Here is a 16,792-nt window from a genome sequence, read left to right as displayed (position 1 = left end):
GTGTGCAGAAGGCAGCCAAAAACTTTAGAAAAGTGACAATTTTATGTTTGGAACTGTGAAGCCAGGAATTTGCACATAATGCTTCAAACAAACATAGTGGTAGCAAAGTCTCCAACTCAAATTATTAATCATAAAGGGCAAAATTAAATATGGCAAACTAATAGGAGAAGGAAGTCAGGAGCAATGGCAAGAAAGTTGGAGACTCAACAAACCCACACCCTACTAAGTGACTTAAAAGCACGCCCATAGTTTGAAACAGTAAATAATCTCAAAAATTGCTGTTAAAAATCTGTTATCATTCAGGAATATGTTACAGTTAGTGAGTACAAAATATAAACATCAGTGAATAAAAACCACTGACAGTCTCTCTGTTTTGCACATGATCAGTTTTTATTTTACTCGTCAGTATTTAGCTGGACTTCAATAACTAAAAGAAGTATTTCGAGGAGAGGTTTCATGTTTTTTTGGCTTATGAATATTAGATTTGACCTTTAACTAAACATGCTTACACTGCAAAAGAAACATATCTGTCTTAGTTTTAGTTCAAAACAAATGTCGTGAGCACAAACGTCTATTTATATTTATGACCCTGCGACAGTGCTTCATTTAATGCAGTTAACTCAGTGCCCAACATTAAAGGGGAGGCAGAGAAAGAAAGAATCTGTCTTTGATTAATATGAAATTGAACATGCAATCCAAGCATCCCACACAGCTTTTGTTTTATTTGAGGATTTTCCTCATTTATTATTTGAGCCCACCTCTGGGTTTTTGCATTTTCATAGCACATTTGCATAACATTTCTGAAGCTTATTTAAGGTCCTCTTGGGCTGTGCTCAGTAATAAATGCAAACTGGAAGACTCTCCTTTTTCCTTTGTGAAAAGTCTGCAGAAGTACATTTTTCAGCCTGTTCTCCCAGTGGTTTCAGCTTATTAATATGTTTTGTCAGGTATAATAAACTAGGCAGAAGCTTCAAAACGGGGGCAGTCTTTAAAGGAAGTGGATATAAAAGAGAAAAATCAAAAAAAAAAAAAAAAAGCGAGAGGATATAGTGAGATATATAGGAGCTTCAGTAGACTGTATCTTACTTGGATTACAGCTCTCAAGTTTTAGTGGGAACAAGCAAATATTCAACTTAAAAGCAGTGATGCTAATGTGTCCTGCTGTGTGCTGACAGCTATTATAAGCCTTAAATATTAATCAAAGTTTCTCTCTGACATCTTAAGATTTTCCAATTATATTTCAGAACATTAGGTTTGAGTTAAATGGCACGGAGCTTGTAGGAATCATTAACCTCACAGCTCAGCATTGTTAAAATCCATGTTACAGAAAATGAACACACTGTAATTATCTCCTTTTTTGAGCCACTGTACGTTGCACAACATCTCAAGCTGAGAAGTTATCTGCTGAATTTGTTTTAAAGCCTAATTTCTTCAGATAAACAGATTGTCACTCAACTGCATCCTTTTCAAACTTCATTTAGTCACTCGTTTTTTTTGTATAGATGTTGAAGAAATGATTTAAATTGCATATTTTTAATAAAACAAATGTACAACTGAAACACTAATGAATAGTAAATATATATGCACAGTGATTTATTTGCAGTTTGACACATTCCAAAAATAATCTTTTTATTTCCAGTGAAAATTAAAATTCTCAAAGAGGGCCAATGTGAATTGTCTTTTTGAAGTTGGCTGGTATTTTGCGAGTAGATATTTCAGTAATTTTTAGAAATATGGTTATTTGTCAAAAGAAACACTTGAGAGTGTGCTTACAGTAAATAGTTGTATGAACTGCATTTGCAAACAATTAATAGGCCTAATAAAATAAAAGGTCAACATTTAATTGCCTAATTACAAAAAATATATATGATTGATAAAAAGTCACAGTCTAATACTTCATTAATCAATTTAGTGCCTATAAATGTTCCAAAACTAAGCTGGCTTTATTCTGTGTTGTTCACTAGACTTGCCAAAATTTTCAGTCTGTTTTTACACTTACAGTTTTCAGTAAACTAACATCTGAACCATACCGCTAGTTTTTTTCAAGGAAATTCTTGATGCACAAGGCTAATGCTAGCATGTTTACTGGTTTCTGGTTGTGGATTGTGAATTATTTCTGGCTAAGTCTTATAGAAAATGTTCTTCTCTACTTCACAAACTTAGCACTTCACTTTGTACAATGTGCAGTTTTATGACTAGTGTTTCTGCTGCTATCTGTGCTGCTTTCCACCTAAACCAAGAGATGTCAGTAAGTTTTTGAGCCAAATGTGTTGGCCAGGTCACATGACAGGCTTTGCTTATTGTGAATGCCATTGTAAAGGCTGTAAAACCTTAAATGTTGATTAAAAAGAAATTTAGAAATCATGAAAAGTACACCAATAACAAGTACCAGAAGTTAAGTTTCAGCAAGAAACTCTGACAATGTTCATTCAAAATGTCCATATTTTGTGCCAAGTCCAAAACGGACATCATTAATTGTATATGCTGTTGCTCCACCTGTCCAAGAGGTAACAGTATAGTTTATGAAAGGTGTCAAACGCATTTTCATTTTGGGTCATATCAAGATCATGAATGCCCTCAAAGGGCCAGTTGTGGCAGATAATATTTATAAAACCCATTAGCAAATTGTAAAAATATTTATTAATGGCAGACTCTAGATTCAGTGAGTACTTCTTAAAATTAAATATTGATTATCTTTTCACATTGATGTAATTTGGCAAGTTACAGTTTAGAGAGCCACATAAAAAGTAATGATTAACAAATGTGGATTATGACATGCGCATCGACGGCTATATTCATGTATAGAAAAAATGGCCATTTTGGTCATTTATATTTTTGCTATTCTGTTGTCCTTTATTTTTATATGTTAAATTAATTTAAAAAAATCACTTCAACATACAGACAACCAAATTATCACATTTTGACAAAATCTCTAGTGAAAATAGTTTTGTCCAGCATCACATCCACTTTTTCATCATTTCTACCCACTTGTCCTTACTGATCCACAGTTACTCCCAAAGTACACACCGTCAGTCTATCACAGGGCAATACAAAGACACACAGTACACACACACACACACGCCCGCGCACACACACACACACACGCATGCATTAATGCCTTAGGGGCAGCTTAGAGTTATGTTTTTGACTGTGGAAGAAAGATGGAGTACTGCAGCAGCACTTAATAGCCATGTATTTATATTAAACTTGTATTCTACAATAACAAGCAAAACTAATTCTACTCATAGCTCCAATAAAACATTTTACACATGACTTGTGGTGCATACACTCCACATGTCTGACATATAATAGATCTAATGAGGTGTAGCGGCTCATGAAGAGATGAGACTCTTGCTGTATATCTTGAATACAAATATGTTTTTGAAGTTTGTTGGCATCAACATAATGTTTTAAAACATTTAATTTCCTTCTGTTCAAATAGAAAAGAACTAATTTTTACTAAATATTGCTGTTATTTTATTGTTATTTATAAAATGTTGGCTCTGATACAATACGTGTAAAAATACAGAATAAACCCAGTATTTCATTAGTATTCAAGTGCTTGTTCTGAGAATATTGTGGGGTTTTTTTTAGCTGTTCAGTTCTGCATAGAGGAAACTGGTCATTCTGGCATTTTCACTGGCGTCTTATTAAAATGACTTTTAAACTGCAGGAACAGCATGACAGAGCAATTTTGGGCTTTAGAAAGTTTGCATACCTCCAGACCAGTAACCACCCCATACCTGCTGATGAGAGGTGGTATAAATAATACAGCTCCCCTGCACCTTCACTGTGGCATCTAGCAAAAAAAATATATTTTTTAAGCAGGCCAAGATGATGCCATTCCTGGTGAGTTCACACATTCAGAATGGAAACTGGAAAAATTGGAAACACCTGTTGTCATTGTCATAAAGTGCCGGGCTTTTCACCGTTTGATGCACACCATCTGAACCCTTGTAAAGCTACTGTGTTGTTTTGCACAATTTGGCTTAAGCAGACATTATTAAATTATCAAGCTGTTGAGTTATTACTTGAGCTTTAACTCTTCTGGTAAATACATGTTTTGATCTCTGCTGTGAGACAGAACATCTAACTGTTTTCAGACTGCATGCTAAATACTCAGCAGCTGGCAAACATTACTCAAGTTACAATTAGTTATTGGAAGAAAATCTTCATGCACATAATCCTAATGTTCAACCAAAATTCACTGGAGTTTGTTTTAATTTCAGATATAAATGATTTTTTTTCCCTCTGCCTGTTTTGAAGCATTCTGTAATTTTGCTGGAATAATTTAAGCCCAACACCAGAGCACTCTATTCTCAACTGCTGTTGTGCAGCTGTAAAACAGTGATGCTGAATTCCCTTTTCTTCACCATGGTGTCTGTCCCTCCTCTCTGTCTGCCAGTTGTAATGTATGCTGATTGCAGGGTCTGTAGAGAACAAATCAGCTGGCTCTGATAAGCTGCTCATTGTGATCTGCAGCAGGACAAAAAGAAAGAAAGAAAGAAAAAAGAAGCATTCAGCACATTTTCTACAGGGGTATGAAATAGCTGCTGGGGATGTTTTCAGACTGATGTGGAGTAAGTAAAGGGGAGGATAGTTCAAGCAGAATTAATGTAAATTAGTGTAATTACTTATAGCTATTTAGGCTAGTTAAGCACCCCGCTGTTTTGAACAGCATTGCCTCTGAGAGAATTAAATTCATTAAATAAAACGTATGAATGACAAGCCTGCCTGAGAGAGGCAGATGCAGATTTTTTTTTTATTATGAAGAAACCTACCAGCTGTGGACACTTTTCGACTACTGCAGTTGTAATTAGGGATTTACTTTGACAAGATGAGAATTGTTTTCCATGCAGACACTTTTTGCTCAAGAAGCTTGAGAAACGATCATTATATTTCAGTGCTGTTAAACATACATTTTAAAGCAAGTTGCAAACAACGCAATACCAAGTGTCATCTAATTCATGTAAGGTTGTGTTTTTTTATTATTATTATTATTATTTTAAAGGGCAGAAAGGACTGCTGGGAAAATGTTGGTTGAATTTCTGAAAGTGTGTGACTGACATCCAGTGGACAACGTGAAGCATGGCAAGAGTTGATAAAATACAAATGAAAAAAAAAGAAAAGTAAAAGTACTGCTTGTGACTTTCACTGTAACCCCTCTGCTACTGTAATTTAGCTCTACTGCTAAAACAAGTACAGTAATTTACCAAGGAAGGGATTAACATGCAGTAGCTAAACTGCTAATTACTCGGATTATCTGCTTTCATTGTAACCCTCTCGTTGTGTAGTGGAGGTGGAGGCTGTAACTTGACCTTGGTTCTTAATGGCTGTGTGACAATGGTGCCCCAGCCCACTGGCCTGTCTGCCCCTTTGCTGTGTCTATTTATAATGTCCAGACAGTGCAGAGGTTATTCAGAGGTGCCGGTGAACACAAGGCGACAGGAGAACAAAGGGTGAGAATGTTGTTATTGTAGCACCTGCTCACTAAAACCTTTGTTAGCTTTATTATAGAATTGCAATTAAAAGCTTTGCATTTTAAGATTTCCATATTTTTTATGTTTTTTTTTCTGTATGCTGATGCATCATTTTATGTTACAGGACAACAAACAAATGTTCTGAAACAGTTAGATTCCAAATGGTGAGTACTGATATTTTTACCCCCAGCCCTAAAATAAATAAATTTTAAAAAAGTGTTTAAAATATGCATAGTTTTCAGCAATGAGCTCACTGGCTGCTTTATTAGGTTTGATGTATTGGATTTGATCCTCAGAAATTCCTTAATTCTTTGAGACGCGGAGTCAACAAAGACTCTGCGTCCCATCCTAGATTACAGTCCATACTGTCATGATAGCATCTCTCAGTTGCAGCAGATTTGTCGGCTGTAAATCCATAATGCAAATCGGAAGTTCCCCTCATCTCAGAGGAGATTTGTTGGATTGACATCTGATCAGATTGAAAGCCAACTCACTGTCATGTTCAGTAAACTAGTTGGAGATGATTTGGGATTTGAGACATGATACACTACCCTGACGAGGAAGGCGGTGGTTTTTAAACAATGCTGAACTAGTGTGACTGGGAGGGGCAAAATGTACCTAGAAAATGTTTCTCACACAATGTTGTACCGCAACCAGCCTGAATATTGCAGCTGAATTCAAACCACAAGACATTATTCTAATCTCTTGGTGTCTGATTTTGGAGAGGTTGAGCAAATATTAGCCACACTGGAAGGAGTGGCACTGGGTGTAGTGTTTTGATGGTGTAGCCAATCTGCATCAGGGTTGTACTTTTAAAGATGGTATTTTGTATACCATAGTTGAAAGAAGTGATTATTTTTGGCCCTGTACACACGGAGGCGAGCACGGTATGTTTTTGTAAGTGATTAAGAAAAAATCTGAATCAGCTGACAGGATGCAGCATCACAGAAAACGATGTAGTAGGTATGCCGGGCCAATAGGTGGCGCCAGAGAACTACATGAAAAATGTCGACCTGTGCTATGTTTGTTATTTGGGAGAGAGAGGCGCATGCGGGATAGAGAGTTAGGTGGAGCTTCGACGTCATCGTTTAAAAAATGACTCGGCTAACATAAAACTGGTGTTCTGACATACATCCACTGTAGAACCCGGTTTCAAAAGTGGTCATTTCTAGTCTCCCAAGATGCTAAATTCATGTGGATGCACAGCCTAAATGACAAAAAAAATCTTGCCTAAAATTGTGTCCTTGTGGGCGGAGCCTTAGTAACTGTCATCCAAAACCAATCTTCAACAGTGGGCTCTTTGCACCTCAGCTTCCGCGTTCGGGGAAAAGCGGTTCAATTGTTTCCGATCTATTGAAAAAGGCTCTTTACACTGGGTATTTGCAGGGCTTGTCCAAGGTAACAGCTAATGATGTACATCGATCCAAAGCCCCAACAAGTAAGCTGGAAAAAGGTTTTAACATGTACGCCTCGTTATACACAGATAGGAAGGTGAGTTTTACTTTCTTTAAACTTTGTGGCTAACATTAGCTTTAGCTTATGCTAGTAGGCAATATTCTGGGACATTTTTCTTGTAAAAATGTGATATTTAAGTATCTAAACATTTTTCACCCATTCTAACGGATAATGTTTTTACCATATTTTCAAGTATATTATGTGCGTTTATTGTCGTTAGTGTCAGAGACCAAGTAACAGGGGATTTTACGGTTCAGGCTTTTTGCTTCTGTAGCACAAGCCCATAGCTTAACAGCTTAACTAGCTTAACAGTAGAGCAGCTCTGGTGTCGAAGTTCTAGTTCAGCTGACTGTTCAGGTTCAGTTGTTGCTTTTAGAAAAATATGGCCGTGTTCCTTAAGGTCTCCGTGTTACTTCGCTTTATTAGTTTTGCATGCTTCTTGTGAAGCAGGACGGTGTTTACAGCAGTGTGTACAGGCGGATCAGTAGCTCGGCTGTCTGGCTCTGGTCTGCTCTCTTGTTCCCATAAACTCTCTTTCAGGCTGAATACAGAAGTGATTCTATGGAAATAACACAGGAGGCTCCTTTACCTTCTTCTTTAGGCTGAAGAAGTTGATCCGAAGTGAAGTGAAGGCTGCAAACTTTGCTGTGCGGCTTTAGCTTTAACTGGTAGCGACGAATATTTACAAGCCATCGTCTTCTTAATTCAGGACCGCTTGGAAATCCATGAAAACTTAAAAGCCCATTATATTAGGAAGACAACAAAGTGCATAATATTGTTTTATTTGCGTGTGAAATACGACTTTGTCTTTTCTAGCTGTCACGGTAACTCAAAGCGGAAAAAAGACAGCCGCATTTGCGCATGCGGTTGTGACGTCAGCGCGGCAGGTGCAAAGAGCCCATTGAAGATTGTTTTTTTTTGTTGTTTTTTATTTACAAAGAGATAACTGGTGAAAATGCCTAGCAATTGCAGGAATATTGTCCACGTTGTTACTACCCTCTGTGTCATGTTTTTATTTGTCTCTTCAGGAAAAAGGAACAAAAATGGCAAAAGGCATCCATGATCACTGTGACAAGTGTTACAGTGTCAGCTGTCAAGCCCCGGTGAATCTTTCCATCTCATGTGTGGTCATTAAGTGTCACAAAAACTGTGGCGCCACCTTTCATATGTGTAAGCAAGAAGAGCACCAGCTTCTCTGTCCAAACGAGATGGTGCCTTGCTTCAATGTTGAGTTTGGCTGTCTGCTCAAAATGCCTCGCCACAAGTCAGCCAAACACCTGGAGGTCTGCCCAGCTAGTGTTGTCTGCTGCTCTCAGGAGTGGAACCGCTTTCCTGTTCCTGAAACAGACATGACCTTTTACAGAAACGTTTCTGAAAGTCTTCAACCAAACACTGAGGCAAACCTTGATGTTGCTCTGGCACTCCGGGATCAAGCCCTGCTGTTTCAGTCCATTAAAATGAAAAGCATTTTTCCTGAGATGATGGAGGAAGAGCCTGCCTCTCCAAATATTTCCAATGGCGTTAGCAATTCTGTTGAGGACCCCTCCTGCTCCTTAGATTATGGTGAATTTACAGAAAATCGCAGAACAGAGATGGAGGGAAGAGAATTGAGTCAAGAAGAGACGGATGCCTTGGCAAAAAATGGAAATGTGGCAAGTCCCCAAAATTACAATACATGGGAGAAAATATTTAAGAAGGATAAAGAAGGGTGCAACCAAGCTGTTAAGTGCTTAAATAATGGAGGAAAAAAGGAAGAAAGAGAAGAGCAAAAATCTTTAAACTGTGAAGTAGAAAAGGTGGGAAACAAAAACTCACATCAACCTGAGATTAATGAGTCCAGAAATATGAACGGTGCAACTGGCCTTGCACCTTGGCAGGACGGTGTCCTTGAAAGGTTGGGCAAAGAAGTCAATGTTGCAGAATATAACATGTACCTGGTGCACAACGGGGCAATGCTAATTAACTTTGGTCAACTTGTTGCATGCACTCCAAGAGAAAAGGACTTTGTTTACGGTAATCTGGAGCCAATCGAAGTTCAGACTGTCCGCTCATTTAATGTTCCTACCAGCTACCGAGCAAAGCGCAGTCATCTGAAGGACCCATCACACAAGGCCAAAACTGCACACCAGAGTGTGGATACTTTAGATTTGGACGTGTCAGTTGAAAATCTTCCCATGTCTGAAGAGGTTAGTGCAACACTTCTCTGTTCCCTCGAAAAAGAACTGAAGGGACATTTAATTTCAGAGAGCATTGCGACAGATGGTCTTTATGTAGATATAGGAACACAAACGTACAACTTTTCTTCTGCCCCCTTTAAAGCAGATGCAACTCTAGCCGCTGTCATTGCAGGAAGACCTCGTGGCCTTTATGTTGATGTTGAAACTGAACCTGTCACCAGAAGACACAACAAAATCAGCTCATCTTTCAGCTACATGTGTGGCTGCTCCTTCCGCCGCGATGAATTCCAGTCTCATTTCAGGAATGTTCACTGTGACATACAGGCCTCCGTAAGTGGCTGGTTTCAACAGCGCTGCCCCTTGGCATATCTCGGCTGTACTTTTTCCCAGATAAGGTTTTGCCCTTCAGGTCAAGAAGCTACAATCAAATACCGCCAAGATGTCAGCACCATTGTACTCCAGCCACGCTTCCCTTCATCCTTCACAGACGCTGAGAAAAGTCTGAGTCCTCAAGGAAGCGCTGGTCAAGATTTCAGTGGCCTCAGCAGTCTACCTCTTGAGATCCTTCAACATGTTGCTGGCTACCTTGACAGTTTTTCTCTGTCTCAGCTATCACAAGTTTCCCGTCTGATGAGAGAAGTTTGTGCCACACTGTTGCAGGACAGAGGAATGGTGTTTTTGGAGTGGAAGAAAAAGACGTATTCTCATGGTGGAAGTTCATGGAAAAGTCGGAAAAAAGCAAGTATTTTAAGATATTCCTTCTTTTGTTCATTGCTGCAGATGATTTTTTATTTTTATTTATCATCTCGATTTAATCTAGATTTTATAGATTGGTGAAATTTTAATCTCAATCTTGTGAAAAGTATATACAGGGCCAAATTTCTATATTGGTATATGAGGCAGTAATTGTCACCATTACATTGTGTGTCATTGGAACATTTCAGTCATTCATAAAACATGACAGCAGGTGCTGTAAATACTCTCCAAGCTCTCAGTAGTCTTCTACAACAATATTTCAATCTCTAACAGCAGGGTTGGCAGCTTTTAATGGCTTTCCATTTAAAGTGGCTTCTGACTTTTTTCACCTTTTACTGTCTTTAGTGAAGATTACTGCCCTTTAGAGTCAGGCAGCAAAATGAAACGTGAGTGAAGAGCTTTCGTCCATGTCCATCAATGGTCCATTAAACTGATGGCACAGTGGCTTGCAAAGGAATTCATCCTACTCATAATACAATGAGGACATTCAGTTTTATGTGATAGATAGACAAAAGGCAGTGCAGAACTTTATAGGGAGAAGAAAAAGTAGGCACGGTTTTAAAAAGTTGTAAAAAACAATGCAAAAAGTGTATTTAATATTAGCCTGAATCCTTAATGTAATGCATTTGTATTCAACCTACACCACCACTAAAATAAAGCCAGCAGAATAAATTACTTTTAGAAGACTACATTCACTTAGCAGGCAGATATGAGACAAATTAAACGATTTTGCTCCTGCTTAACCCTAACCAACTTTTTCACAGCAATCTGAGAGGCCCAGTTCCAATCTTTGCAACCCTCAAAAAATCTGATTTGTGCCATTTCCATACATTGTACGAAATTCATTACATATCCAATAGTTTTCAAAGCCTTTGTAGTCTGAACAGTTGTGTTGCACTTTCTCCAACTTTTACATCATTGATGTCAGTCATGCACCATAATTCTCCACCAAAGAAACCAGTAAATTTGGACATAAACTGTGACTGAAGTAAGCAGTTCAGACACATCTTTCTTTATTTATGATCTTGTCACAATAGCGTCAATTCCTGTTGATTCACAAACGTAAAATTGATCAATACCCAGCATCCATAATTACTGTGTGACGCCTACGTTCTTCTGTGTATCCGGATTACTTTGGAGTCATAAATCCTTCACACAAAATCTGATTATGGTCACATTTGATATGTAACATGAACAGCTATGCAAAAAAATTAAAAATAAATAAATAATCTGATTCTGAAAGAGACAAAGGACATTTTCAAGATGTCAAATTGCAAAGTCAAATTTCTTTTATATGTTTGTTTAACATATACAGCTATGTATATAACAACTGAAGGTAACATAGTTACTTGATTGTGAAATAAAATAGCACTAATTAAAATACTTCAAGAAATTTAGAATTTCAAGAAGTATCAATATTCTTATATAGAGCTGAAAAGAGTCATTTATTTCTCATGTGTTTCTTTCTTTGGGAGCTCACAGCAACTCTGGTAAAATGCCAGAGGTCATATTTAACAGCTGTCATCTCACCAGGTTTGCTGGGTTTTTGTTTGACACAGAAACATGCCTCCTTAGATCGTGATGCCACAAAGATGCTGGTTGTTCCAGGAAACTACACCCGCACAAGTTTCACTTACGTCTCATTCAGATTTATGAGCGCTGTGTAGGAGCTGTTGAATAATTTAGAAGTGCTGAGCAGTTGTAATTGAAAGTCAGCGTTTTGTGTTAGCACCGTCTCCTTCTGAAATGCATCCAAATCTGGAGGACTGCTTGAGGCAGAGCAGATGAGTGCACGGTATTAATCGTGCTCAATTTCAGTGGCAGGTGCAGAGTTATTGAAGCGGTATGGTAGAGCAGGCCAAGGACTTTAAGACTGCATTTAAAACTTTTTTTTTAACAATAATATATTTCAAATCTAATTATTTTAGATAATTTCTAAAGTAAAAGTAAGTGGTACAGATAAGAATAAAGTGTAACCCATTACAGAGTTTTTAAAATAGATTTTCTGATGACAAAATATTTCAGAAACTGTCTTACCTGAAGCTTATGAAGAGGAAAGACATTAATTCATGCATCTATTTTTACACTGACTGTTGGTCAGGCGGTAATCACAAGACAAAGAGGTTTCCGGCGACATCATTGACGTGGAATGGCCTAAAACCAAACACAGCACTCCCAGTAACTAGTGGAACATATGATCTCTCATGGAAACACTTCAGGTTGAAATGAATACATGGGTAACAGCTGGGTATTTGCCCTGCAATGAATGGCATAATTTGTATAAATTTGTAACAGACGGTATTGAAATCCCATCATGCTCTGACATGGAATAAAAATACTGAGTGCTCTGGATTCCATCTAAATTAAAAATACATCCGTCATCACCGCACTTTGCCCTGCTGCTGAAGATATATTTTCCTTTATGTTTCACAGATCTGGAGGTTCAGCTCTCTGTTTTCTCCGGTGGACCGCTGGAGCTTCAGCAATGCTCCTTCCATGTCGGAGCACCTGAAAAGCTGCTCCTTCTATCAGAGAGAGGAGCGCAGGGAGCCGGCGGCTCTGGCCTGCCTGCAAGAGGTCAGAGAAAAACACCAAGAACTGAAGCACAAAAGATAATCCTTACATCTTGGAACGCAGTGGGTGGACCACAGCAGGAGCAATGCCATGTTAGGAATCACTGGAGGAATTGGCTGATGCATGTGTTCTGCACAGCTGCTGTGTAAAAGCTGAAAAATCTTCATTAGGCATTTTGAATCATCTCACTTAAGAGTAAAATTAATTAAATAATTGTTTTGGTTTTGGCTGAAAGCCAAATTTACCCTAGTTGCTTGTGAAGCGAAAGGGAAATGATGCTGCAGTTTCAATATGGCAAGACTGACATCCAGTGGAGCAGAGCAGAAGTGCCTGTGCAGAGCATGGCATCACGTTACAGAGTATAAAAAGAATTTAGATATGTTGCCTTATATATTAGTTTAGATTAGAAAAAAAAATGTATCTTCCACAGTTGGTAGCACTGTTGCCTTGCAGCAAGAAGGTCCTGGGTTCGATTCCCGGATCCGGGTCTTTTCTTCATGTAGTTTGCATGTTCTCCCTGTCCATGCATGGGTTTTCTCCGGGTACTACGGCTTCCTTCCACAGTCTGAAAGCATGACTGTCAGGTTAATTGGTCTGTATAAATTCTCCTTAGGTGTGAGTGTGTGTGTGCATGGTTGTTTGTCCTGTCTGTCTCTGTGTTGCCCTGTGATGGACTGGCGACCCATCCAGGGTGACCCCGCCTTTCGCCCGTTGACAGCTGGAGATAGGCACCAGAACAGATAAATGTGTGGATGTGCCATAACTCTTTCCAGCTGAAATTATTATCTTTGGACCTAAAGAGGGCTGATTGAGAGTCATCACACAGCTGTGGCTATTACTGCTAGAAACTTGAAATCAGGCCTGAAATCTGGGTGTAGTGATGAACTCTGACCTGAATCTTCTAATTCAAGTTTAATCTGAATCCCCAGAACCAGAACCAAACATGGAGAAGCAGAATTCAGTTGTTATGCTCCACTAATCTGGAGGAAACTTCCAGAAACATTATAAAACAGCTTAAAAACTGAGTTTGTTCAAATCAAGGCTAAAACCGCCTGTTTAGTTACCTTTGATTCATAACAACTGGAAGATTGATCAATATATTTGATGTATATTTACTTGATGATTTGACAGAATGTAATGTTTATTGCTTGTTTCATAATTGTATTTTGTTTTAATGGTGTAAAATACTATAAACTGCCTTTTTGCTGAAATGTGCAATACAAATAAACAACTTGAATCCACAAATACTGAACAGTGAATAGGTGGGTGGTTCAAGTCTACTCTAACAAGGTGGCATGTTAAAGTTTAGCTGACAAGCACTGCTACTATGTACCATTCATTAGCAAAGGCTAAAAAAAGCTTAGCTAGCTATTTTCATCTCTGCGTTTGCACTGACAGTTGGACTAGTTAAAGTTGGAAACAAAGCTGAAATTTTTGTTTCTAACACTTTCCAGAAACTTTCTCAACCTCAAGTCGGTGGCTTACTTTTATTTATTTTTACCAGGCTGATATTTTCATTCATAATATAACTGATATAAAGAAATAGTGCTGTGACTCACACACAACAAATGAGAAAAACAGTTAGCTGAATGAATATATCATGTCTGTTTAGCAAAATATTTTGCAAATGTTGCTGGAATTAAACAAGTATTACATGTTTCATTTGTTAGTTTATTTTTTGTTTAAAACTGTTAATGGATAACGTATGATATACGCCCAGATTCCTATTTACAGTGAAAGGAACACTGACGACAAAGTTAAAAAGACATTAAAAAGGCAAACATTTTAATTTTGTGATATTCAGCATCAGAATGAAAGACACTGACAAAAATATCTTCACCAACTACTCCATCTCTGGCAACTTGGGGTTGCGAAGATTGTTGATCACCTCTGACAGCATTTTGTTGCACAGAGCTGCATACGGATTAAGAAGCACTGCCTGCTGTCGAGCAAATTCACTTCCGAGAGCAGCCGCTTTCTCAAAATCCGCCCTGGCCCCATCATTCTGGCACGCTAGTCTCCGCAGGAGGCCTCTCTGTACCAGAGCCTGGCAGGCGCTGCGTCCTGTACCGCCGCTGAGGGAGATGGCTTGATCGAGATCCTGCAGGGCTCCTGGCATGATAAAGTATGCAGATATATGTTATAGAGGAAGACTTTCATTCTAGTATATTTAACTAAAGAATCAGATACAGCAGTAAACTTTCATCTACTGCTCATTTCTTTGAGTACTTTTGCCTAAAATTGCAGTATTTGGAACAGTAAAACCAGGGGTTTTTAAAATTTTATTTAAACTTTATTTTTTGAGGGTAAAGAAAATCTCATTGAGATTAAAAACCTCTTTTTCAAGGGAGGAAGCAACAAATACAACATAGAAAAATAAAAGATATGAGATAAGATTCGTGCTTGAAACACAGAAATGTGTTGTATTACATTGATAATATTAGAAACAACTAATGACTAACAACTTCCCGTTAACACAAGAAAAAAACTAAGAATTTCAAGATAAAACTTTGATCTTTTTCTTTGATTGGCAGCAATTTCCTGGTTGGTTTGCGAACTTTCCATAGTCTTTCCAGTTTCCGGATGCAGTTCTGAACAGTTCAGTCTTTAAAACCCAAACCTGCTATAAATTTCTCCACAACTTTCTTCCTGACCTGTCTGCTTTGTTCCTTGTTATTCATGATGCTGTTTGTTTATTAATCCTCCCCAACACACCTCTAAGGTTTTCACAGACCAGCTTTATTTATACTGACATTAAAGTATAAAGTGAACCCTAATTACTAATCTCTAAAGGTAATTAGTTGCACAAAACTTTATTTATCATTGCTGAATACATGCCAGAATTATCTTTTTTTTTTTTTTTTAAATGAAAGGGGGACAGAGATAATCTGTAAATAATTTGTCTAGTACTAGCTGTAGTAAAGTCTTTTTTACCAAAGACAAAAAAAAATAAAAATCCTCCGATCACTAAAATCTGACACTACTCCATATTTGTTTACATTTGGTGAAGTTGCACTCATGTCTTCTTCAGGGGTTCTCATGCCGTTTCCTTTTAGTGGTTCTTGGTGCAGCGCCACCACAGGCGGGCTGGGGAACGGGTTGGTTCGTTTGGCACAGTGCAGTGGGAAAGCAAACCGTATGAGCTAAAAATTTTGGAATTTTTATCTGTAAAAAGAGAGTCTACTGGACTATCAGGTTTGAAAATGCAATTAGATGAACGTGATACGAACAGTAAAATTCCTGGAATCCACTTCCTAAAACCCGACCATCTTTAGCATATAAAGACTGTAATAATAAGAGGCCAGTACAGGGCTTATAAAGTAACAATGCTGAGAAAATGCAGCAGACAGGCAGAGTTCCTGCATTGTGTCACGCTGGCCTCAGACTCGGCAGTCTGACATGCTGGCACAATGCAGTGCCTCTGGGAAGGGTTATTACTGGATTTGTTGAATTTACCTGCTGTGTCCCCCAGCAGCCGCAGGGCCTGGGCCCGGTTGTTATAGGCAGAGGCTCGCTGAGGCAGGATGTGGACTGCCTGGCTGAACAGCTGAAGAGCGGCTTGCAACTCCCCAGCCTCTGCCGCTGAGACACCCCGCATCTCCAGCTCTCTCACTTGCTTCAGCAACTCCATGTCAAAACCCCTGTCTGGCGGGAGGAGATAAACAGGTTGGAAGCGCATTCACACTCAGCTGACAGGTACCGTGGCAAAGAGAAACACAGAAATGTCACCCAGAACTAAGTTCTGATTACACTGTTTTTGGGGGGGTTTTCTCCCTTGGAATGGAATGTGTTCAAATAAATTCAATATGCTGTGACATGATATGCAGAGACACATCAAGTCAGAAGCTCACGCTCACCATCATCAATTAATTCTTCCTCTTGGTTCAGGGCAGAAACATCTCCAAAGGGGGTGGTGGGGTTGAATATAGCCTGGAGAACAGCTCTGTCATGTGCTGAAGCCATATTCCTGCTGTCTGTGGAGTAGGCAGAGAATTACACACACACAAAAAGAGGGAAGTAATGACACCTAAATCACAGCGGGACAGGGCATTCTTCCTCCCCTAAACTCTTCCATCCCTGCCAGCCAATCAGAGAAGGGGGTGGAAGCAGAGGTGGACTTTGAGATTCCAGCACATCTGAATTTGGTTAACTCGGGAAAAAAATCCAAGTTAGGAAGCACTGAACATATTAGCTCTCTTGTGGAAGAAGAAACTACCAGATTATATTTTAGTTTGTTATTTACAGAAAATATAAGAACAGCTTACAGCTACTAGGCCAAGAGCACAACTAAATTAACAAATAAACAAAGTAATTAGATAAATGGGATGTAGAAAAAAATAATGAAAGCTG

General features: G+C 38.6%; 2 protein-coding genes across 2 annotated transcripts; one reads left to right on the top strand and one right to left on the bottom strand.

The window, feature by feature from the left end:
• The first annotated feature begins 5,425 nt into the window (after positions 1 to 5,425).
• On the top strand, positions 5,426 to 13,085 carry fbxo40 (F-box protein 40). The gene is made up of 4 exons (XM_023350928.1): positions 5,426 to 5,459; positions 5,605 to 5,644; positions 7,964 to 9,850; positions 12,302 to 13,085. Exons 2-4 carry the CDS (start codon positions 5,642 to 5,644, stop codon positions 12,482 to 12,484), a joined length of 2,073 nt encoding a protein of 690 aa, XP_023206696.1. The 5' UTR covers positions 5,426 to 5,459; positions 5,605 to 5,641; the 3' UTR covers positions 12,485 to 13,085.
• Positions 13,086 to 14,199: 1,114 nt separating this feature from the next.
• On the bottom strand, positions 14,200 to 16,493 carry ttc36 (tetratricopeptide repeat domain 36). The gene is made up of 3 exons (XM_005796839.3): positions 16,300 to 16,493; positions 15,899 to 16,087; positions 14,200 to 14,554 (listed from the first exon to the last, which is right to left on the bottom strand). The coding sequence occupies exons 1-3, from the start codon at positions 16,403 to 16,405 to the stop codon at positions 14,286 to 14,288; spliced, it is 564 nt and encodes a 187-aa protein (XP_005796896.1). The 5' UTR covers positions 16,406 to 16,493; the 3' UTR covers positions 14,200 to 14,285.
• Between the last annotated feature and the right edge of the window lie 299 nt (positions 16,494 to 16,792).

This window comes from Xiphophorus maculatus, chromosome 18 (assembly GCF_002775205.1).
Source record: "Xiphophorus maculatus strain JP 163 A chromosome 18, X_maculatus-5.0-male, whole genome shotgun sequence".
Taxonomy (NCBI): domain Eukaryota; kingdom Metazoa; phylum Chordata; class Actinopteri; order Cyprinodontiformes; family Poeciliidae; genus Xiphophorus; species Xiphophorus maculatus.
Note: the sequence above shows the minus strand (reverse complement) of the source record. Positions and strands in the feature narration are given on the sequence as shown.